This window comes from Malus sylvestris, chromosome 13, assembly GCF_916048215.2.
Source record: "Malus sylvestris chromosome 13, drMalSylv7.2, whole genome shotgun sequence".
In the NCBI taxonomy this organism is placed as follows: domain Eukaryota; kingdom Viridiplantae; phylum Streptophyta; class Magnoliopsida; order Rosales; family Rosaceae; genus Malus; species Malus sylvestris.
The window spans coordinates 3,762,395-3,787,780 of record NC_062272.1 but is presented as its reverse complement, the minus strand read 5'-3'; the positions used below and the strand labels follow the sequence as shown (position 1 = coordinate 3,787,780).

The window sequence follows — 25,386 nt, the reverse complement described above, 5'->3', positions numbered from 1 at the left end:
CTTAATGCTTTGCTGCTTCACTCCCAAAAGTTCTCTTAGGTAGATGAATCTGTCCTTTGGTAATGCCTTGGTGAAGATATCAGCAACTTGATCTTCTGTCTTGCAGTAGACCACATCCACTTCATTGTCTTCCACAACACCTCTGATGTAGTGATGCGTCAGAGCAATATGTTTTGATTTACCATGACAGACAGGATTCTTGCTCATGGCAATAGCTGACTTATTGTCACAAAGGATATGAGTTCCTGATTCTTGTTTCTCACCAAAATCTTGCATAATTCTTCTCAGCCACACTGCTTGAGAAGTTGCAATTGAAGCCGACACATACTCAGCCTCTGCCGTTGATAGTGCAACTGATTTCTGTTTCTTAGATGCCCAAGAGAATACACCAGTCCCTAATGTAAAAGTATAGCCAGATGTGCTCTTCAAGTCATCCACACTACCTCCCCAGTCACTATCACAGAACCCATACAATTTGGGCTTAACATTCCTTTCATACATAATACCAAAGTCAAGTGTACCTTGTATGTATCTTAGGATCCTCTTTGCAGCTCCATAGTGAATGCAAGTAGGCTTGTGCATAAATCTGGACAACAAGCTTGCAACATACATAACATCGGGTCTAGTCGCTGTCAAATACAACAAACTCCCAACCAGGCTTCTATACACAGATTCATCAGCATCACCACTAACATCTTCTCTTTGAAACTTTTCATTCACAACTAGAGGTGTTGCAACAGGCTTGCAACCAACCATTTTGAACTTTTCTAGAAGTGTTTTTGCATATTTCTTTTGAGTAATAAAGATACCATCATTTGATTGAATGATACTAATTCCCAAAAAATAATGCAACATGCCTAGATCACTCATCTCATATTTCCTCATCATGTCATTCTTGAAATTCAAGATCATATTATGACTACTTCCAGTATAAACCAAATCATCAACATATAAGGAAACAATAAGGATATCTGAAATACCTTCTGTTTTGACATAGAGGGCAGGTTCATTCTCACTTCTTTGAAAACCTCTTTCATTGAAATATGAGTCGATCTCTCCATACCATGCTCTCGGAGCTTGTTTCAGGCCATAAAGTGCCTTCTTAAGTTTATACACCTTGTGCTCTTGTCCTTTAAGAACAAATCCTTGAGGTTGGTCAACAAACACCTCTTCTTTTAGGACTCCATTTAGGAAAGCCGACTTGACATCAAGTTGGTGTAGAAACCACCCCTTCTGAGCAGCTACGGAAATAAGGCCTCTGATTGTTTCATGCCTAGCTACCGGTGCAAATGTTTCTTGGAAATCAATTCCGGGTTTCTGAGAATAACCCTTTGCTACCAATCTAGCTTTGTTCCTTTGAACGGAACCATCTTGATTGAGCTTAGTCTTATAAATCCACTTCACTCCAATGACGGAGTTGTCACAAGGTCTGTCCACTACTTCCCATGTCTTGTTTTTCACAATGACATTGATCTCCTCTTGCATTGCAGCCTTCCAAGTCTCTTCTTTCACTGCATCATCAAAGTTTTCTGGTTCTTCAACACAAAAATTGCAGCTTTCATAGACTTCATTTAAGCTCCTTAACCGAACCGGCGTTGAACTTGGACTTGAAAGTGTAGGAGAGTGAGCTTGAGGACTGTTTTCAGGTGATAATTGTGGAATTTCTGGCTCAATTTCCTCTTCATTTGGTTGATTTTCTTCTTCAATTCTGATTTGTGCAGATTCCTCTCGGATGGTTGCTTTATTCCAATCCCACGAAGATTTCTCACTAAAAAGAACATCTCTACAAACCACAACTTTCTTCCTTTTTAAATTGTAGAGTCTGTACCCTTTTGTGTATGAAGCATAGCCTACGAAAATGCATCTTTCACTTGACTCATCAAGTTTTTGTCTTAGTTCTTTCGGAACATAAGCAAAGCAGATTGACCCAAACACTCTCAAATGATTCACGGAAGGCTTTCTGCCACTCCATGCCTCAAATGGTGTCTTATATTCAACTGCCACTGTTGGATGCCTATTCATCAAGTAGACCGCTGTATTAACTGCCTCACCCCACAAATATTGAGGTATTCCCTTGTCATGTAACATTGCCTTAGCCATTTCGACTATGGTTCTGTTTTTTCTCTCAGCTACTCCATTTTGTTGTGGAGTGTAGCTGACAGTAAGTTGTCTTTCCAAGCCAATATCTTGACAAAACTTATCAAATTTTGTGGATGTATACTCTCCTCCTCTGTCACTTCTAAGAACTTTGATTAGATACCCAGATTGTCGCTCAACCATAGCTTGAAACTTCTTGAAGATTGAGAACACTTCTGATTTCTGTCTTAGAAAGTATACCCAAGTCATTCTGGAATAATCATCCACGAAGATACTTGTTTCCCACTTGAGTAGAGGTCTTCATGGGTCCGCAAACATCTGTATGAATCAATTCCAATGGAACTTTTGCTCTCCAAGCTTTACCATGTGGAAATGAATCTCTATGATGCTTCCCAAGTGCACACCCTTCACAGATTTCTTCATTTTCTTGGATACTCGGCAACCCATGCACCATTTCTTTTTCTTGTAGCTTCTTGAGACTTTGAAAATTCAAGTGGCCAAGCCTTTTATGCCATAGCTTTGAATCTTCTTGCACTTCCATCTTGAATGCAGATTGAGTTGCATACTCAATTGTGAGTGGAAAACTTCTACTCTTCCTCATCTCAATCTTAGCCACGAGTTGTTGACGATTCCTCCTATCATATATCTTGCAAGTATTGTCTCCAAAATATAAGTAGTAGCCATGCTCAATGAGTTGTCCAAGACTTAGCAAATTTTGCTTTAAATCAGGAACTAACATGACATCCTTGATGAACATCTTTCCATTCTTCGTATGCACGGCAATAGTACTTCTTCCCAATGTATCGACTAGCTGCCCATTTCCCATCTTCACTCGGGTTAGGTTTGTAGTGTCAACATTATGGAGAATGTTCTTATTCGCCGTCATATGATTGCTACAGCCGCTGTCCACAAACCAAACTTTAGCTTCTTATTGGACGGTTGTATCATGACCAACATAAAACATATTGGTCTCTTCATCTTCTGCTTTGGTGTAGTGAGCTAGCTGATTATCTTTGTAGGTACAATCCTTTTGCATATGCCCCAATTTGCTAGACTTGTGGCATTTCACTTTTCCTTTGAACCAACATTCACTGGAATGAGCTTTGTCACAAATTTTGCACTTTGAAACATACAAACTCTTCTCAACCTTTTTCTTCTCTTCAAAATTACCCTTTCCTTCCCACGCTTTGTTTTTGCCTTTCCAATTCTTGTTGGAGTTGGCTTTGCTTTGACTTGAACTAGCTTGAGTTTTTGGATTCACTGTAAGTGTTTGGAAAGCATTTTCTACATCATTGTTGTCATGCCTAGATAATCTCTGAGCAAAACCTTTGAGAGAACCAATCAATTCTTCAACACTCAAAGTTGACAAATCCTTAGTCTCCTCTATGATTGAAACTATGTTGTCATACTTTCTTGGCAAGCTAATTAGATACTTCTGAACTATTCTCTCATCAGACAAGATTTCACCATAGCTTTTCATTTGATTAATAATCTCAGACAATCTACTCAGGTAATCATCTAGCAATTCATCATCTTTCATTCTTATATACTCAAAATCTCTTCTCAAAGATTGGAGTTTGACAACCCTTACCTTAGTAGAACCTCTGTAGACTTTCTCCAGCACATCCCAAGCTGATTTGGCACTTGTCTCATTTGAGATTCTCGGAAAAATTTCATCTGAGATAGCATTTTGGATGACCCCAAGAGCTTTTGCATCTCTCTTGATGTTTACCTTCAACTCCCTTGTTTGAGTCTCTGTCAAAACCACAGTGCTTGGAGGTACAACATAGCCATCTTCAATCAAGCTCCACAAATCATGAGATACAAAAAATTGTTCTCAAATTTGTCCTCCAGAAGTCGTAGTTTACTCCACTGAAGATAGGAGTTCAAATCTCACCACTGCTACTTGAACCAGCCATGAATTTGAAAAATTTTGATTCTAGGGTTTCACTTAGAATTTCCCCCCTTTTTGATAATAAAAAAAAACGCCCCACTCTTTGATCAGATTGGCTCTGATACCATGTTGGTATTTAGACAATCTTTCATCATTAATAAAACTTGAATAAAATGATAAAGATTGAAAATCAAAGAAACAGAGTGCAGAGAGCTTTGGAAACAGAGGGCTGATGCTTTTTGTAAAAACAGAGATCTATATTTTCATTTAGATATTTATGATATATATATGGCTCAATACATAAGCCGACTGAAGTAAATGGGTCGACTGATAAAGAGAATGGGTCGACTGATAAAGGCAACAGTTAGCCCTTTTACACATAATCAGTTTCAGTAAAGCAGAATCAGTTTAAGTAAAGCATTAACTTTTAACATCTAACTGTTAAAAAATCAAGAAATATAAGAATCTTTAAAAAATCAAGAAATATAAGATACAAGTATACTAAAAATCTTAACATATACATATATATCTCCAAAAGCAAAGTAAAAGCAGAAAACAAACATTCTCAACTGTACATACATAGAAAAAAGGCCAATGGAAGTTTAAGATAAGAGAACTTAAAAAGACAAATGTAGGAAATTTTAATTCCTTTCTCAACCACATATGCATAATCCAACACAAATGTAGGTTTTAGGATGAGGCATTGGAAATTGGTGTTACTGATCTGATCTTGATGTTGTCTACATTTGTAGTTTCGTACACAGGAAGGCCGCTCGAGTAATAACCCAAGTCATAATTCTGCAGCTCGAAAAGATCAGAGCTCGAATCACTCTCTGCACCTTCATCTTCCCGCTCGTCATCAACAACCTCACTGAGCCTCCTGAGCAAACCCTTGTGGTCCTGGTCGGAACTAATCTTATACTTCTCCGATAATTTGAACTTCTCATGATCCAACCAAGTCAGTTCTTTGTTTGATGATCTTTTCTCATCGAAGTTCGTATTGTACTTTGATAAGGAAACCGTTTGCTGCTGCTGCTGCTGTTGATATTGCTGCTCGTGATTATCCGAATAGCTTCTCAAATCTTTGTAGCTATTGGAGGCTACCATTTGAGCATGGCTATAAGGTGGAGGTGTTCGAAATCCTGAACTGGATGAGGAATACACGGACTTGGCATCCGTGGTGCTAGAGCTTCGAAAATGACTAATGCTGCTCCTCCTCTTCCTTCTCCCACCCGGGCTCTCCTCCTCATCTTTCATGGACTGTGTGGCGCTGGATTTCGACTTCTTCTTCTTGGACGCCGATTGGTTGAATAGAGAATTCAGGAAGCTGGCCAGCCTCCCGCCTGGAGAGCTTGGTTGCTTGTACTTCTTGTCTTTGATGTTGCTTTGCTTTTCCATCGCCACGTGGTTATGGTGATTAGGGTTTTGCTGAGGATGATGGAGCATGTGTCTGATAGGCATGTCAAGGCTGATTCTGCCTCCTCTCCATGACGATCTGTCTTCTTTCATCATCCTCTGCGAAAATGCCGATGTCTTGTTGTTTTTATGGCTGCTGGGAGCTTCATTGTATCCTGAGAAGTACCTTGCAGCTTCAAAAACATCGAGCTCGCCGGAGTCGTTCCTGTGGTGGAACAATTTCTTGTGTATCTTATCAGCTCCGGGGTCTGCTGAAAGCACCCCTGTACTAATCATGGACATGTTTGAGGTCTGTGAAATTTTCAAATTGAATTTGTGTAATAAGAATATGTGGGGTTTTTTTTTTGGTGTGCAGGTAAAGCTTGTTTGAATTTGTGACTGGTGTTGACGGTATTAAAGGGGAGGGAAGAGTTGTGAGATAAAAGGAGGGTTTTGTGAGATTGTGGAGAGACTTATGGGTTTGAAATGATTGCTAGTAGTGGGGAAGCTGGCTTTAAAATAATCAACTCATGTGCTTTTTAGTCTATATAAGTATGCATTTCAACTCTATATGATTGTGTGTTTTTGGAGGTTTTTCAAAGGAGAAAGACTATTACGAAACAAAGACGTTGAAATGATGCTATCTTTCAAATTAATAATGCGATATGATATGAGAAACTTAAAACACATGATATCATATTATTGATCTGAAATATCAAATATGTTTCCAATGGTATAACAAGTCATTCTCTTTGAGTGGGGCATTTACTACGAAGGAAGGAAAAAGCTTTCACATTTATCCTTGTAATGAGTCAGCACTGAGTTAATTAAAACCAGAGGAGTTTGTGCTGGGGATGGTGGGAAAGGGCAAAGGATATGTGTTTCCTTGGATTCTAGGGCTTCTAATCTTTAGGATGAGGAGATGGGGAATTGGCTCTCAAGTGGGGTGTTGCCTATGGCCTATGGGGGCTATAGGCATGTAGTGTTTAGTGTTTTGCTGACTATTTTGTGCATATCATTACAGGTTTGGAGAATTTGGTAGATGCTACCAAACTTTTCTGTGCTTGGAAGTCACTCTTTAATATAAAATAAAATGAAAGTTTATTGTTGGCCAAGTAATTTTTTACTGGCTTAGATTTTTCTATGGCCCAGTAATATCTTGCTGCCTCCTCTCATTTAAAGTCTTGGTTTTACATTCAGAGAAAGTAGTTACAAGGATTGGAATTTGAACACTAATGCATCCTAATAGAAGTTGGTTTAGAAAACTATACTAAACAGTGTCAGTAATCAACTACAGATTTGTTGGTTGACCAGCCTCAAACTTGTAACGACAAGAAAAATATTATGCACAGTTAATCACGCATGTGCACATGCATTGATGCGTGAATAACCGTTATAATACTCTTCTTATAAATCACATGTGTGAACTACCACTACTCTTCCTAGAAAGCATGCATGCACAATTACAATCCAATGCACTAGGGGTGATGTGATCTTAGTCTAATTTCTGGCACATATGTAATCATCTCAGTGGATCACCTTGTAACTTAAAATGGCTAGACAAACTTTTCTTTGGATTTCTATGGAAAATGAAGGGAAGTATTCAAAGAAGTAGAATTTTTCAATGTGTTAGGAAGACGGTTCGATATATCACGTGTAATAATCCACAATTGATTAGAAACTTAACAAAAAATCTATAACTAATTATATTAATATACTTGATGTACCGGTCCGTATTTTCAACTCATTGAAAAATCTCTATTGTCCAAGCCCCACCAGGGAAAAAAGAAGGGATAATCTCTTATCAAAAAGGAGTATTGTGGGAGAGGCCCTTTAACTTTTAATGCTAAAGAAGCAGACATGCAGCACAGCTTTCATCTTTTACTTTTCTCTTTTGGAACTCCTTGGTGTAGTCAATTGATTTGGCCCGCCCACTGAAATAAAAAAATGTAGTCTCTCCCATTCCTTGGTGTTTGGGGCATTCCGGCAGTGTGCGTGTGGGTGTGAGCACACGCGCATGTTTACGACCAAATATGCACAATACCAATGAATTCACTTATCTCGCCATGCATGATAAATCTACCCCCATTTTCCACTACCAGATAAGCTCAATTTCTGCATTTGCCAGCAATCAGCTCAATCGCATTTTCCAGGAGGACTTGTAACTTATATTTGCCTCTTATCTGAAATGCGTTATTGTCCCACACCAACAAAAACTCAAATTTGATTGGTCTAGCCAACAAAAATATGGCGTGTTAGGCCGACTGTTAGGATCCGAATTATGCAGTACTGCCTAATGGGTCAGAGAGAGGAGACAATATGCTTGTCGTGACTCACAATTTTCCGTCTGTATTCTCTCTTAGCCAATCCTGCATAATCTCTGATAGATTCATCTCAGCATGTTTTGTAGCTTTCTTTATTGTGCACCATGCATTCTAAAACTTACCTTGATTTCATATGGTGTGTGTGACTTGCAGTCTTGCACATTGATCAAAAGTCACAAAATTGTTATGATGCACCGGTGCAATGGATTATTAGATTTACACGGCTGAATTCTGACAATCTATAGTAAAAGAACCTCAAAATTCAAACACGGGATCATATCTCATACACAATATGGTGGAAAAACCTCAAAATTCAAAGCTAATGCAAAAATGAAGGCTTTCTTAAGATAATATACCGATTAACAAGGTTTAGAGTCTTAAGATTATAGGGGAACAAAGGCCCAATTGAAGTCCCCACTAAACAAAACCTTGCGTTAAGTTGCTTAGACAGTATGGGACAGAACCCTAAAATGTCCCCCATTCTCACCCCATAGGCCATACCGCCACAGTGTCCACAAGTCTCATTGCTGGCAAGCAATATTCTCCTCTCAAAATCTCAATCAACCTGGGCTTTACGCAATTACCCAAAAGTATTGTTAGAAAAGAGAAAAAAATTAGATAAGATAAGAATTGTTGGAAGTGCATGGAACCCAACTGCATGAATTTTTATGAACTATATGTGAAACAATCCTTTATAATATTTTCTTTTATTTTTAATAACTTTGTCTGAACATTTGAACTACAAGAAGAACTAAGGTACCGTTTGGTACGTGGGACGGGACGGGACGGAACGGGACGAGCCGTTTCGTCCCACGTTTGGTGCGCCTAAAAACTGTGGAATGGGTTGTCTCATGGGACGAAATTTGGCTGATTTTTCGTTCCACCTCTCCCCCCTGGAACGACCCGTTCCACATCCGTGGAACACAAATTTATAACATTTTATGACAAAATTTCTCCTTATCTTTTTCAACATTTACATCATCTGTTCCGTCTCGTCCCGTCCTGTCCTGTTCCGTCCCGTCTGCGTACCAAACGGTACCTAAGTGCACACATATAGAGCTGCAACTGAGAGATTTTTTAAGGCTCACTCTACAATGTACAACAATCTAATTGTATATTTTTTATGTTCTCTTGAAGATTAATTTATACGAACAGTCACCCAAATTTGAAACTATGTAATTGTTAGATTAATCGAAGACATTTAGCATTTCTTTGAAAACCGTATTCTCATTATATTAACTATAATTGAATGTCTTGATGATTTTGAATTTATCTAATTTTTTACAAGGATAATTAGTGAATGGTAAACTAAAATATAAGTTGGTCGGCTGCTTAGTATGGTCGGCTAATTTTTACATCTGGTGATTTTTTTTTCACTTATAAGTGAGAGCTCTTAAGGTTCGATTATTACTAAAGGCAAATTCAAACCAAATTATTATTGATTAGCTCATTGTAAGGCTTAGCCCATTTTTCTTCCTTAGCATAGACAAAATATCATATGTTTAAAAAATTATATATAAATTATTTGAACCATTAAAATATTTGCAAAAATATCGCTCAAATGAAATTATTCAAGAGATCTTAAAGAAAGATATATAAGCCATGCTAAAATCAAAACGTGGCCAAACTAGCTACATACATAGTGCTCTACCACCTAAAAGTATCTGCATTATGTTATCCAAATTCGAACCCTCTTGTCTCTTGAAAAGACATTGCTCCAATATGTCACTTTGAAAAACAAAATTGCTTACTATTCCCAACAAAGACGTCGTACGTGTCTCCTAGCTTGTTTTGAGCAATATGACTTAGAGAAGCATTTAATGTCCTCTTGTGTTATCGTTTAATTTCGAATCACTTAAAATAGTGTTGGCCATACATTTAGGCATTATAGATACACTTGAAGTTCCAATTTTCCATTTTTGGTCCGCACAAGTTAATATTATTTATCGATGATAAAAAACGCAGAGAACTTATAGTTTAACTTGTTAAGAATATTCATATATTCATCTAATGTTCTGAGGTCGATCTCTCTTTCGTTTGAAATCGTTTTAATAAAAAAATGTTGACTAAAGATGTGATAAATTCCACTAAAAGTGAGAAAATTAGGTGTATGATAGACGGAAAAAAATTGTATTAGCAATATAAAGTAGTCATACTCCACTCATATTTGTTTTCTTTTTTACTAAGGAGAAAATTTTAGAATGTTAATAACAGTTTTTATAACAAATTATCGGATATCCTTGTGATTTCTATTTCTTCCCATGAATCACGTCTTTTTTAGTTTTTAGAACGTAGACAGTCGAAATTGATTGATTTAAAACATAAAGGACCAAAATTATGTTTTTACAATAATAAAGGACCATTTGTGATTGAATAAACCTTTTATTATTGACTCAAATTCTATTGATTGGAGACAGACATTGGGCTGACATGGGATAAATGGGTTCAGCCCAATTGCATTTATTAGGTCTTCCAAATGTTTTTGGCCCTTTGGGCCGGCCTCTCTTATGAGCTTACAACACTTAAAAATTGTGAACGTTTGTGGGGCCGAATTTAGTTCAAATTTCAGAATCCGAATCCTCGCTTGAATTTTGTGAATTATATCTGTTTATCGTACATTATTCGGTTATAAATCATTTTAAATATTTTTATTTAAAATTAAATACAAATAGTACCTGATAAAAATTGACCGCATAATGTATAATGAACGGATACGATTTACGAATCCCCATAATCCTCACCAAAAGATTTGAAGAGAATCCTGTTGGCAAATTTCAATCCTTCAGTACTACGACCACGAATTCTTCAAAATTGTGTACTTTTGGGTTTCAGAGTCTGACACGTGTTGAGGTGGTCTATTTACTTCTGTTACCATCAGTCATTGTGTCTTTTCTTGGGCCTGGTAGGAAAAGGCCAGTCCATAACTCCGTGTGATGACGTGCGTCGTTTCAATGGACCCCCTTTGAAAACAACACCTGCGGCTTTTTGTTGAACTGCAAATTAACCATTGATATATCACTAAGTAGCATTTTAGAATCCACCATAACCATGGTCAATAAATACATCACAAGATAATAGACCAAACTCAATATTCGGCGACTTACAATATTGGATTAATTTCACCTCGTGGAGAACAAGTGCTTTAGTTTTTAATCTTCTAGAAATACAGTGAAACATAATTAAAGTCATGGCTCGTTTTGAAATGTTTTTAAAATGACTGAAAACGTTTTTGGTGAAAATTGTTTTTGAAACCAATATTTAGTAAAAATCCAAGTGAATCTTAAAAAACACTTGAAGTGCTTCCTGCAAGAAGCACATATCCAGGGCTTCTTTCAACAAGCAGTTAAAAGCGTTTTTGGAACCTAAAACCAAGAGCTTTCAATCATTTTAAAACTACTTCCAAATGAGCCCTTAATTAGGATTATTTTTATCTATAGCCAAGGTTCTAAAAACCGTTAGGTGCTAGTCGAGCGGCGAGTTAGCGCCTAGTGCCTAGCCAACTAGGCGAGATCTAGGCGGGCGCCTAGGCGGATTTAGGTTAATTTATTGTATATCTTGTAAAAAAATGCATATTGACACATAAAAAAATTATACTTGTATGAAATCCATTGATAAGATAATAAAAGAATGATAAAATACAAAAAGAGTATCCAACAAAGTCTAAAATTTAAAAACATATTAAGCATATATACCATATAACTTAAGACATTTTGAATGATTATATCTAATTTTAAAAAAATAAAAGTAAAAATCTGACGTAGTGGGTTTGATGGTTAATTATAAAACTACTAGGAAGCCATGCTAGTTATCACTTAACGAAACAACGCCCATTGGTATCATCCCTGAAATCCTCTCTCTTTTATTTATGATTTTATTAGTGTCCTACTTTGAACTTTGGAGCACCAAAACCGGTCAGAGCATGCATCATTCCCCATCAACCGGTCCCATCTCTCTCTCACCTCCCTCACGTCACTCTCTCACTCTCTCTCTAAACCTACACACTCAACCACCAATTCTTACACTCACACATCACCATCATTTTTGTTTTTGAAAACCGGTTCTCTCTCTCTCTCTCTTTTCGAACTCTCTGCCTTCTGTCGAAATCATCTTTTCCTCTTAGATTACAGCTCGCTCTCTCTCTCATTTCGAACTCTCTGCCTTCTTTCTAAACCATCGTAGCCAAAGAGAGCCCCATGCATCATCACCAAAAAATCCAATTAAATTGAGACCCCAAACCACCAAATGCAAGACTTGCGCAACTTGGGGATCCTTATGATACCTCTACATGTTAAATTCTGTGATGGAAAGTAGGAGAATCCAAGCAGGGGTTCTCGGTGAGAGTTGCTATAATGGAATTGAGCTACAACCTTTGAAAATTGAGCTTCTGGCGTGGAGCTCCGGCGAGGGACCCGTTGAAACTTGGGGTCACATGAGCTCGACTTAGTCTCGTTCGAAACTTAGGTAGCTTAACCCATGCTTTGCATGTTAATTTCAAGTTCAAATTTGAGTTTGCGATTTTGGGTTTCTGTTTGAAATTTCTTCCCAGGAAACCATTTCACTCCGCCTAGACTGCCTAGGCCGCCTAAGAGCGCCTAGGCGGGCGCCTAACAGCTCCCCGATTTTTCTTAACGATTCAGACCTAATCGCATCAGCACACCTCCGCCCAGCGCCTAGGCAGCTGCCTAGGCCGATTTTTAGAACATTGTTTATAGCAGGGGTGGGCAAACGAGTAGAGGAATCGCAGGTCGGGGCGGGTAATGTAGGTTCAAGGCGGGTACGGGCCTGTTCCAAATGTGTGAGAAAATAAACGGGGCAGGGCGGGGCGAGCCCGTATCATTTACAGGGTGGCCGAGTCCTAAACCCAGGAAAAATGGGTCCCCGAACCGATCCGTTTCTAATTATAATGAACGGTCCAAATTGAATGATAACCTACCATCCAATCTGAATCGTTAGTTTCTAGGGTACCCAAGTCATCCAGGTTTCCATAATTAGTCTCACTCTCAAGTCTCACATCTCCACCACCATCCACCACTCCCTCCTCAACTCCCTCGACTTATACGACATCCTAGAGAACCCAGCCCATCACCTCCGCCGCGACCAACACAACGGCACTACCCATCTAGCCATCATTCTCAACGACATCCCAGGACCCAGAGAACCCAGGTCCCAGAACCTCGATTCTCTCATCTTCGATAACACCCCCATTGTCGCGACCACCATCACCCCATCACTGCCGTTAAGGACACTGTTACGATGCTACCAGCCTAGATTCTTTTACTTGGCCAGCTACCAAAGCCCCAATTTTGAATTTGCAATCTCTCTCTCTCTCTCGTCGTAGCAGCTAGCCTATTCATTCTCAGGTAAAAGGTTTGAACTATTCGTGCGATTCAGAAGCAAATTCTTAGTGTTTAATCAAGTTTTAAATTTTGATTAGGGTCCCTCTAATTAATTTCAAATTGCATATTCATACTCCAAATAAATTCTGGGTTTATTGTCTTAAACATAAATTTCATATCCCACAAACTCAAATCTCCATTTTATGTACTGAAATATTATTACTTCTGTTGTTATTTCGGCTTTGCAATTTCTGTTGTTTGGGATTTTGTTATTTAACTTTAATATTGGTATTTGGAAGTGTTAAATGAAAGTGGAAATGCATAGGTGCCTCAGATTTCTGTATTATGCTTTTGAAATTAGGATTCTCGTATTCTTTTTCGATGCATGTGGAAATGGGGTTGCCTCAATTGTATTATCCTTTGAAATTGGTATTTGAAAGTGTTGCTCCCTCATCTAATCGCAGTCACTGATGCACATTTCTAGAACAAGCATGCAGCCTTCTTCATTTCACTATTTTGTAAATTGACACCATAACCATATTTAAGCTTGCCTCAATTGTATCCGTTTTTTTTAGGGCACAAGTGCCTAGGGATGGGCAAATACCCATTGGTTATGGGTAACCGTGGTTATCCGCCCATTTAAATTTGACGGTTACGGTTATGGGTAACCGTTTAAATAAATAAATGGTTATGGGTATAACCGTTTACCCGTGAAATTTAAATGGACGGTTATGGGTTTTACCCGCGGTTATAAACGGGTACCCATTCAACCATTTTTTTAATATATGTAAAACTAAAAAAAAAAATTAGTTTCTAGCTAAGTTTATTATCCCGAAACATATTTGGTTATAAAGGGCCATAATATATATATGCCTCACTTGAGAGAAAAACATAGTTGATAGAACGGGCCAATATTTAATATATGTGATTGAATGTGCTAAAACATTAGAGTGTTCAACAGTTTTGTTCTGGAGTCTTTTGGAGCTTTGGCCAATTCAAGATAATGATTACCTTGAGCTTTTAGAAACATGTTATTGTTGGCTGATGCGTACCTATATATATATATATATATATATATATATATATATATATATATATATATTTAATTGGCCTCATGTTTTCATTAAGTATTTGACCCAAAAATTAGAAATCAATTAAATGGCTTCGATCGATGAACATATGTTTCAAATTTTTATCAAATCAGCTTATTAGCAGACTGATGCGTACTTACATACATACACACACACACATATATATATATATATATATGTATGTATACAAGAATATTAATTAACCTACAACCATGCATGATTCTTGTAATAGATTGACAGTCAAATAATTGGGAGACATCGCATATATTCATAAATGATATTGCCGTTAATACAAAAATTCATGTTAAATGTATTTATAACGGTATTTAATTGTTAGAAAAATAAAATTATGACAAATTTCTTTTTAATTTTCAGGTTGTTAAAAAAATAGGTAGATGGATGAAAAAAAAAGAGAGTAAACGGGTTAAAAATGCATAAACGGGTACTCGGTTATGGTTAAATGGGTATGCGGTTATGGGTAGGGTTAACCGTTTATAAACGGTTATGGGTATGGGTATAGCCGTTTATGTAAATACCCAATGGGTAAACGGTTATGCGGGTAAAAGCTTAAACGGTTATGGGTAAGTAACTGCGGTTACCCGTCCGCCATAACCGTTGCCCATCCCTACGAATGCCCCTTAAAGCTATTGCAATTTAACTAGGAATAAAAACAAAGGAATTTTACCATAAGGCTATACATTTCCCTTTTTCCTACGATATATTAATTGCAGAACCATTTGGTTTTTCTGGCTATAGGCTAGTGAACCAGAGAAGTGAGGCTACTCTGCTCATTGGAAGAAAGTACTAGTCTTCTTTTGTGCAAAATCTAGGGAGTGAATCTGTGCTGGGAATGAATATGTGCAAATTTGAGTTTTTTATTTTATTTTATTTATAAATAAACGGAAAAAAAAACAAAGGACCCGTGGACCTGGCCCGAACCGGTCCGTTTGAAATAGGCCGGGTTAGTTCCGGTTCCTATATTAGAAAATGTAATTCCCGGCCCGGCCTGACCCGTGCCCACCCCTAGTCTATAGTATAATATACGAAATTTCACTTATTTCTTGCATTTTGTTTAGTTACTTTACACTATGTACGTACTCATAAGCTGTGTCTCACTTTAGCTCATTTCTTTTAAGAAAGTGTTATATGGGTATTGCTATTGTTTAAATCAAATTTGAAAACTAAATGATGTGGTTGTAGATAATTGGATTATTAACTATGTGTCGATTAACATGCTTGTTTCTTATTGATAGCACATCATTTGGTTTAAAAATTTGGTTTCCCTCATATTATCCCTACTAAATATATCCAATGACCCTAAGCCTCATTTGTTATCTTAGCTAGGGCAAAGGGTCGAGAAACTCAAAGCCGCTATTCTTGGATAACTTGGAGTCCTTTTCGCACTATTACGGATATAAAAATAATTAAAAAAAATTGGGTTCAAATGTCAACTATTCCTATTAAAATTGGCAATAAGATTGACTATGAATTTGAGCCATAGCACTTGGTTTCAGAAAATCATAGACTGATCTAAATAAAGTAGGTTTTGAGAAGCCTTTTCTTTCTATTTTATTTAAGTGAAATAATTTCTCACAGAGAAAGTAATTTGATTTTAAATTTAGTTATCAAGTTATGAATTTCAAGTATTGATTGGTGAAATGTGTGACTTTTTGAGCCATACATATTCCAATACGGTGGGCATCCAAGGGGCCAATTGCGGCAATGAAAATAACTACCGTGAGCCATACATATTCCAATACGGTGGGCATCCAAGTAGGTTTATTTAATCACTTCTTGAAACTTAGTCCTAGAAACTTAAATTTTGCCAATTATTGTTTACAAGACTTCAACCCAACTAATATCTCACTTTTTCTCCAACCATTAAAATCCATAAATAAACCCATCAAAACTGTTTTTGTGGTACAAATAAGACCCGCTGCTTAACTACCCTGAGGCTGAAAAATTACTAACAAGTCGAATTTTTATTCAAAATAAGAAGAAGAAAAAAACACTATGAACAAAAAAAATTTAGTGACACGCTGAACAACAATCAGTTTCAGTTGGGCCACATAATTACAATTTTAATGAATTTGTTGACGGACTTTGATGATAAAGGCATAGCAATTAGTGAGACACAAATTAAATTTCAAGAGGTTAAGAAGTGACTCGAATTAAATTATAAGACTTGGTTAGGTAAGTAAGTTTTTGTGAGTGAAGCTGGAGTTAGCTTTCCCAAGACATTCTCTCATCGACACGTAAAAACTAAGTTGAAAATGTCTACGATGGAGTCGACATTGCTGTCACTTTTTTACGTAATAAACTGTGAAAATTGTGAATGGTCTACTTCATCTTCAAAAGAAAACTTAAAAAGACACCCAACAAGGAGGTAACAAAAGTTCCCCATAAGTTCTCTCTCTCTCTCTCTCTCTCAAAAGCCTAACTTAGCATACCCTAGAGAACACGAATATCAATAAGGGAAAACAAAACCTAGTAACATAATATAATAATTTGATATGTATGCAATCACTGAAATATATTTTTATAATATAATAAGTTAAAAAGAGGAATGGGAAGAGGGAAGGTGGAGTTGAAGAGGATCGAGAATAAGATAAATCGACAGGTAACATTTGCAAAAAGAAGGAATGGGCTGCTAAAGAAGGCGTACGAACTCTCAGTTCTCTGTGATGCTGAGGTTGCTCTCATCGTCTTCTCCACCAGCGGAAAGCTCTATGAGTTCTGCAGCGGCCCTAGGTATGTACGCACCCTTTATATATATATCTCTATTTTCTGAATATCTACAATATATATGACAAATTTTAGTCAGATCCAGTTAAAAGAAATTTTTGGAAGGGATGTATTATTGTTTGGATTTCTTGTTAGCCCCTGTTAACAGTATTATATAGCCATGTTAAGAAGTATTCACTGCATCAAAGGCCAAAGATGAATTTCTTCAATATTGCAGACATTTTTTTTGTTGTTAGAGAGTTGCAGATCTAAACGGTAAAGGAGGAAGATGAGGCTGGATCTATTTCACAAATTTATCTAAATATTTCATTTGAAGTTTATTTTTGTTTTCGTGTCTTTGCCACGTCTTAGTAGTCATCTTAATTAATTTTTACTTAGAAGTGTTAGATCCAAGAGCTTATAAAAAGTATAAAAATATTTGTTAAACTGCTTGTCCTTTATCCTATCCTATTTTTATAGGAATTTTTGTGGGATTCTGTTCGTCTGTTCTTATTTGGAGTCCAGTGATTTTTAAGCACTTTTTAATACTAACAAAAATTTGCTACGTAATTAAATTTTAGGGGATTTGGATGCATATTTGGGGGGACTTGGATTCTCTGCCCTCCCAATTCGGTGCCCTCCTCGTGCCCTCCTGTTTGTGTGGTCACGGTTAAACCACGTCAATATTTTATATTACTATTTTTTTTTGTCTTATTATTTTTATAAAAAACAATATAAAATGTTAGCAGAGAATCCAAGTCCTATTTGGGGAGGTAAAAGGGTGACTTATAATAGAGGAATTGTTTGCTTCTATTCATTTCATTGTCGAATTTCAGATGAGTTCATTTTTCATGAGATTTTAGCTTTAAGTCATACAATCATAGGGGAAAGGCTTGCAAATTTGTAATACAAATATACGTTAGATGTGTTATCATATCTTTAAATCGGTACCTTAGAAGGTGCTAAACTAAACGTATGATAGGATTGATATGATCAATTCAAATTGTTTAAAAAAAAAAAAAAAAAGGTCGTACCCAGTGCACAAGGCTCCCGCTTTACGCAGGGTCTAGGAGAGGTGAATGTCGGCTAGCCTTACCCCCATTTATGGAGAGGCTGCTCCCAAATCAATTCAAATTGTTTAACGGTATGTTTTATAGAATTGACGAGCGATTGTAGAGTTAGAAAATAGGAACGTAGCCCTCTTTTTGGTTCAAGAAACATAGCCCTTTGATAAGGATGTAAGCTGCAAGTGCTCAGAATCAAGGTTATAGTACTTAGCGGTAATGGACGATACTTGGGTCCACACCAGTCAGGATCCTTTATACTAACCATCCTATGTGGAACAATCAAATAGTGACTCGTGTTTTATTTAAACTTAACTAAAATTGGTTGTCAAACATTCAATATTCTAGTATCCAAACATCCTTCTTTCTCCCTCACCAAGCTTTGCCTACCTTTGTCGTTGTCGGTGGTCGATATCTCACCCCCGTCTACTCCTCTCCTCCGTCGACCACATCCACGTCTCCTCCTCCTCCCTCTCTTCTCCGTCAATCCCACCCACCTCTCTTCCTCCAACCTACCTCATCAACCCCGCTCCCAATCCATCCTCTTCTTTCCCGATGCGACCATGGCAACAAGGAGTGGGCATGTGCAGAGGTGGTGCTCCTATGTCTTCCACAAAAAATAATATGAGGGATTTGAAAGTGTGTGGGGGGGGGGGGGGGGGACCGAGAGGTTGGAGAGGGGATGTCGATAGGGTCAAAATAGTAGAGGTTGGAGGAAAGGATGAGGCGGCCAGCTCTGCCATGGCATAGGTAAGGGATAATCACAATTGAGAATTGGTGTTTGATTATGAGGATTACAATGGTTTGGGAGAATATTAAAAGAACAATTGTTATAATCCTACTGGCCACATAATATGGTTAGCAAATTGGTTACTTCGCGGTGAGTGTCCAACTATTTACAATATTCAACAACAAACAAAGTCTTATTGCATTAAGTGAGATTGGCTGTATGAATCTTCGAATGCCACTGTGCTCGGTTTTGCGCTAAGTCTTCCATTAGCTCCAAGTACTCCATGTATTTTGTTAAAGTCTATTTTCAAGTCTTCCTAGGTCTTCTTCTACCCCTTTTGCCTGAGCCTTTATCTCATAATCGCATTTCTAATCAAAACATTTGTAGGTCTTCGTTTCACATGTCCAAATCACCTTTGCCGATTTCTCTCATCTTATCTTCAATTGTGGCCACTCTTACTATACCTCTAATATCCTCGTTCTTAATCTTGTCATTTCTTGTTTGCTCGCACATCCAACGAAGCATTCTCATGTCAGCTACACTCATTTTTGCACATGTTGATGCTTGACCGCTCAACATTCCATGTCGTAAAGTATTATTAACCTTATTATTAACCTTATTACCGGTGCACTCTTCTACTTCATCCATCTAGCTTGTATTCTATGGTTGAAATCTCCATCCAACTTTCCATTCTTTTGCAAGATAAATCCAAGATAATGAAAGTGTTCACTCTTTGGTACTTCTTGATCTCCAATCCTCAGCCCTATCTCATTTGGACCCTATTCCCACTGAACTTGCATTCCATATACTTTGTCTTTGACCTACTTAATTTGGCGAAGACCTTTGGATTCCTACACTTCACACCAAATGTTAAGCTTCACATTTACTCCCTAATGTGTTTCATCTATCAACACTATATCATTTGCAAAAAGCATATTCCAAAGGATGTCATATTGAATATATCCCGTTAACTCAACCATTACCAATGCAAAAACATAATAACTTAAGGTTGAGTCTTGGTGTACCCTATGGTTATAAGAAAGCTTTTTGTTTGTCCTTCATGAGTTTTTATTGCAATCCTTGATCAAACTTTCTCTTTATTGCTCAAATATATGTTATTTGTACTCCTTTATTCCCTGAAATCCTCCATTGCTAAATATAATCCATTAAAATTGTTCACCTCAATATATATATGGAAACACTACTCTTAGTACCACTGTTAATTGGTGGACAAAGGCAAATGCTGGCGACTCCTAAGACCTGAAGGCTATAGTTAGACAAGGATTAGGAATTTAGGCTAATTATAGTTAGAAATGCACTATAAAAAACTAGATTGTGGGATTTTAAATGAGTGGATACAATGCATTAAGAAGGGTCATTTGCAAATCCATTATTTATGTCTTTGTAGTGATCATGTAAAAAATTCCGAAAGCCTTCATCAAATACTTCGCAGTCCACTTTTCTAGCTATATTTAGCCTAAATCCCTTGGTACTTATAAATCCCTTCACCAAAGCATAACTCAAACGAATAAATATATAGGTGTAGACGCACCTTGCACCAATACATGCATTCCTACACATATCTTACATTTTGCGAATAATCTATCTTCACCGTATAAATTTAATAATTGATATTGTTTAATTTCTTAAGCTCCATTTGAAGAACATCCATACATAAAATCTTTTGAATTGGAAATCAGTTATGCATCCAAATGTATGGAACAAATTGACAATGTGAGTACTAAACAACATATACATGGTAAACCGTTCATTTATTTGGTACATTTAGAGATCGTTTATGTGTGTGTGTGTGTGTGTGTGTATGGGTCAAGATTGGGGACACATTTTTTGACACACTTTCTTAGGGTCACTCCATAATGTACTTCAACAATCTTACCGTCTATATTTTAGTTTGTCCCTCAAGGATTATCTATGTCAAAATCACTCAAATATGAAATCATATGACCATTTGATTAAGTGGTAGTCATTTTGGTGTTTATTTGTAGAATCGTATTTGTCCATTTTTTTCGTTACAAAGAATGTCTCTTAATGATGTTGGATTTGTCTTTTTTTTTTTTTTTTTTGCAATGATGAATTGAAATACAAACCGTTCAGATCCTTGAAAAAAGTTACAGAATGAAAACCACAATAAAGTGTGCCAAATTGTGTCGTCCGATCCTATCCCTATATATATATATATAATGTTGCTTAGCTTTATCCCTTTGATTCGTTCTTAAGTTTGGAACCATAAATTTGTAAAGGGTGGATTGTATTGGTGGATATGCCTTTTGACTCACTGTGTTTCGAGTTTAAATATTTTCCTATTATTTTTATAGTTTATAGTAGTAATATCACTTGTGATTAAAAAATTTGGAACTGTATAATCAATTATATCTAGCTCCCAGATTTTGTGGCATGCCTTTTGGCTCTTACTTTACTGGCATTTGAATCAGTGCAAAATGCATGCGCTCTTTTCTCTTTTGAATTTGCATTCTGATCACTGTCCTACAATTGTTGCTTTGTTTCATTTCAGCATAGCGAAGACGCTTGAGAGGCATCAAAGATGCACTTATGGAGAACTGGGAGCAAGTCAATCTGCTGAGGACGAACAGGTTACCGAAAGTTTGTCATTTGTAATTAGCTTTAAGATGCATAACATCAATTACCTGCATTACATAAGTTGGGTAAAGCAACCCATATTATCCGTTTTCTTAAATTCTCAATCTGTTGCTAGGAGAAAATTTTCAGTACATTTAGAACACTGCCACACGGTGTTACAATTATTCTCAATCTGTTGTTAGGGACCAATTCGAGGGGTTGGGTTAAGTTGTATGTTGGTAATGGAATTTCTTCCACAAAATTCTGCCCTATGGACTTTTGACATAAGCTGAACTTGTGCCATGCATGTTCACAAGCAGAGCAGATACCAAGAATACTTGAAGCTAAAAACGAAAGTAGAGGCCCTACAACGCACGCAGAGGTATACGTATATCGATCATATATATACATACACATATCAAAGTTTGTTCAATGATCGCATGAAAAATGCAAAGAGTCGACACAATTGGAATATTGCTCATGAAATTTTTTACTTGGCATGTTTTTAGACATCTTCTTGGGGAAGATTTGGTTCATTTAGGCACGAAGGAGCTTCAGCAGCTTGAGAATCAACTAGATGTGTCGATGAAGAAAATCAGGTCAACGAAGGTATTCATAATTTGTTCCATAAGCTTGAAAAAGTTGGCGAGTTATTTAAACGAAATTTTAACAGAGAATCTCGATTTACATTTCATTTGTTCGCAGACCCAATTTATGCATGTTCAGATTTCTGAGCTTCAAAGGAAAGTAAGTATTTTGCAAACAACATAATATATATATATATATATATATATATATATATATATATATGGGAATTGTTATTAGCACTCCAAAAATCTCATTCTATACTCCAGACTTTCTATATTTGGAAAGAAAAATACACTTGTGAGAGGAGTGTATAATGAGATTTTTGGAGTGCCAATAACACTTCCCATATATATACATAATATAAATGTATGTATGTAAGTTACCGAATCTTTCAAGAATTAACTGTGCAGGAAGAAATGCTACTGGAAGCAAACACTGGACTGAGAAGGAAGGTACGTACGTAATACTAAATTCCTGCTGTATTCTCAGCTGTTTGACCATTATTCATTTCTGTTTTCTATGCAATGGAAATTCATCATGTCGTATAATACATCTTAATTACTTATTCATTAAATGATTACAATATTTCAAGGCCAAATCAATTAGTCCTCATCATATAGGTTTCCTATCCTTAATTGTATAACTATAGTAATGCAAAACACTATTGGGCTTGTTTGGTGCTTAGGATTGAAATGAATTGGGTAACATAAAATTCAAGGGATATTGAAAGTAATTAAAGATGAATGATTTTTTATTCTAAGGGCCGGGGTTCAGAAGGGGATTAAATATGAATGACATATATCTTTTCTAATCCTACCATTCGGGGGATTGAAATATAAAAGTTTTCTTCACGAGTCATATTCTATCTTTAAGTTGGACACTATCTTTTCATTCCTTCCTTCAACGTGCCTTGAGTATAGTAAGTTGTTCATTTCAATCCAGTGCTAACAACAAACGATGGAGGCCTTCCTTTTAACAACCGTACATTGTCATCTAATTGTTTCTTCACATGGATTCTTGTATCTTGTTAGTTATTCCATTTAATACGTTTTTCAGATAAATAATTTGGTCAATTTAATTGGGTCTAAATTTTCGTGTTTTGCAGTTGGAAGAAATTACTGCTGGCCATCAACGATCATGGAATGGCAATCACCAGGCTGCTCAATTAGAAGGATTCCCTGAGCATTTGCAATACAACAATGCATTGCAGATCGGGTATAACCATATATCTTATAGGGATTCTGTCAAGCGCATGAATTTTTCTGCAACGTTAATTAATGAATTAAGTTGCCTTAATTTTTTAAGCTGTCATCTAAAGTATCCATTAACTATTACTGCAACAGTACTCCAGTAGTACCAAATGATGAGGCGAATGTAGCAACGTCCTCAGCACAAAATGGTACGGGATTCTTCCCCGGTTGGATGCTCTGAATTTCGAATCATGCATGGTAACCAATCAAAGAGTAGTGGTGACCACATGTGTTGTTTCACTGTCCAAAAGAATAAGAACGTTAATAATTTGCTGCCTAGTATCTTTTAATGTTATAGAAGGGTTCATTCATTCATGAGACTAATGCCCAAGAATTCATCACGATTGTTGTGCCCTAAAATATTTCATTTGGATTTTAACTTTCCCAGTGAGTAGTATAAAACGCTTGTATGATGTTCGTGAGACAGATCACACAATTAAACACTTGCCCTAATTCATTAGAATTCATCAGGAAAGCATGTGCCCTAAAAATTTCCTTTTATCGTTTCACTTTTCCTTTTACCCTAATTCATCAGGTATGAAATGCTTGTGTGTGATTTTTGTGAGGCCGATCACACAGTTGAACACTTACCCTAATTCATCAAGATTGTTGTGCTTTGGAAATTCCTTTGTATTACCAAATGAGCAAACGCACTACATCTAATCGTTGCCACGTGCCATGACTTCTTTGCTTATTCAATCTAAACTACATATTAATAAAAATCTAGTTGTCAACTAAAATTTTGGGAAATTATCAGTCTAACCCTCTAATTAAAATTGACCATAAATAAAAATTATGGGCAATTTAGTAATTACAAGAACACAAAGTTTGTTATTTTTTTTATGACACATCACCCACATGTGGTTTTAACATCTCTAATATTAAAAAATAAAAAATAAAAATAAACCCCCTCTGTCCTCACTCCCACATTCTCTCTGGGTCTCTCACTCTCTTACTCTCTCATTCCATTTTAAAAACCAAAATAAAAAATATTCATACACACTTTGTGTGTGGACATGTGCTAATTATATATTATGTAAACTTGTCTACTACTATAAGATCATGGACACGGTACATGACTAAATCTTATTTTTAAAACTTATTTCCAAGTAATAAAAAAATCTAAATTGGTATGACCTTATGTGCGGACGAAGATGAAGAAGATGAAATGAAAGAGCATAGCTCACACTATTGGGGTGTCCAAGAGATGTAAAAGGTTGTGTAAAATTTGATGGGGAGACAGCTGCGAGCGTGGTAGGTTTCAGAATTTGAGGTGGAGGACGACGAAGATGTAAAAGCCATCCATATAGTTGGTGGATATGACATGGCCTTAAACGGCGGACCCTTTTCATTTTATAGGGGAATAATACTTGACTATTCAAAAGATATGAGTATTAGTTTTACTCGAAATTGTTCGTTGTTGATTATAGTACTTCGTATTTATGATCCAAACCGTTCATATTCTAAATCACTCAATAAAGTCACATTTACAAAAAAATCAATTAAAAATAAGGTTGTTTAGTCATTGAATTATATAAAGATAAATGAATGGAATTGGTAAAAACATTATGAGTGCTACAATACATTGACTAAACGACCTTATTTTTAGTTCATGTTTTGCAAATATGAGTTTATAGAGTGATTCAAAATATGAATGGTTTTGATCATAAACATAAAGTTCTAGTCATGCTAGATGAATTACGTAAGAAAATAAGATATGATAAATGCTGAAAACTAAGTGATGCTCAGTTAGAAAGAGACAACACATCTTAAAATCTGTTTGAGATTGCTAAAAAAATAAACTTAAAACTTAATTGAAATTGTTTTTTTTTTATTCGGTAAAACTCCAAAGTCAATTCCACTCTAGTATTGCTATCATAGGAAATGACAAAGACGTAAAATTGATTGATTTGGGTGTTTGGGTTGAGATTTGAATCAATTAATTAGTTGTTGATTTGAGTTTTGAATCAATTGATTGATTTGGGCTTTTGGGTAGGATCGAACTTCTTCCTTCTAAAGTGACACGTGAATGCACATTCATCGTCCATGTAAGAGTTACGTTACATTTTAGCGGAGTTACAAACTTTCAACCTAACAAAAGTATATGAATCTGGGAGAAAAACATAACCTTAGGTATGATACTCGGATGAAAAAAACTTAATGTTTGAAAGTTTTGAAAACCTCAAAACTTCATAATAGTAAAGTGAAAATTACTTTTGTTCTATTAAATTTTCTATTATTTATACTTACACATTTATTTATTTATTTTTGGAAAACCTCGATGGCATAAGAGAA

At 36.4% G+C, this 25,386-nt stretch overlaps 2 protein-coding genes across 2 annotated transcripts; one reads left to right on the top strand and one right to left on the bottom strand.

Annotated features, from left to right (window-relative positions):
• Window positions 1-4,490: 4,490 nt before the first annotated feature.
• On the bottom strand, window positions 4,491-6,032 carry LOC126594970 (protein BIG GRAIN 1-like E). Its single transcript, XM_050261259.1, has one exon. The coding sequence runs from the start codon at window positions 5,687-5,689 to the stop codon at window positions 4,682-4,684; it is 1,008 nt and encodes a 335-aa protein (XP_050117216.1). The 5' UTR covers window positions 5,690-6,032; the 3' UTR covers window positions 4,491-4,681.
• A 10,474-nt stretch (window positions 6,033-16,506) lies between these two features.
• On the top strand, window positions 16,507-23,566 carry LOC126594961 (agamous-like MADS-box protein MADS2). Its single transcript, XM_050261252.1, has 8 exons — window positions 16,507-16,888; window positions 21,189-21,267; window positions 21,574-21,635; window positions 21,763-21,862; window positions 21,959-22,000; window positions 22,252-22,293; window positions 22,947-23,056; window positions 23,185-23,566. Exons 1-8 carry the CDS (start codon window positions 16,704-16,706, stop codon window positions 23,270-23,272), a joined length of 708 nt encoding a protein of 235 aa, XP_050117209.1. The 5' UTR covers window positions 16,507-16,703; the 3' UTR covers window positions 23,273-23,566.
• Window positions 23,567-25,386: the final 1,820 nt, after the last annotated feature.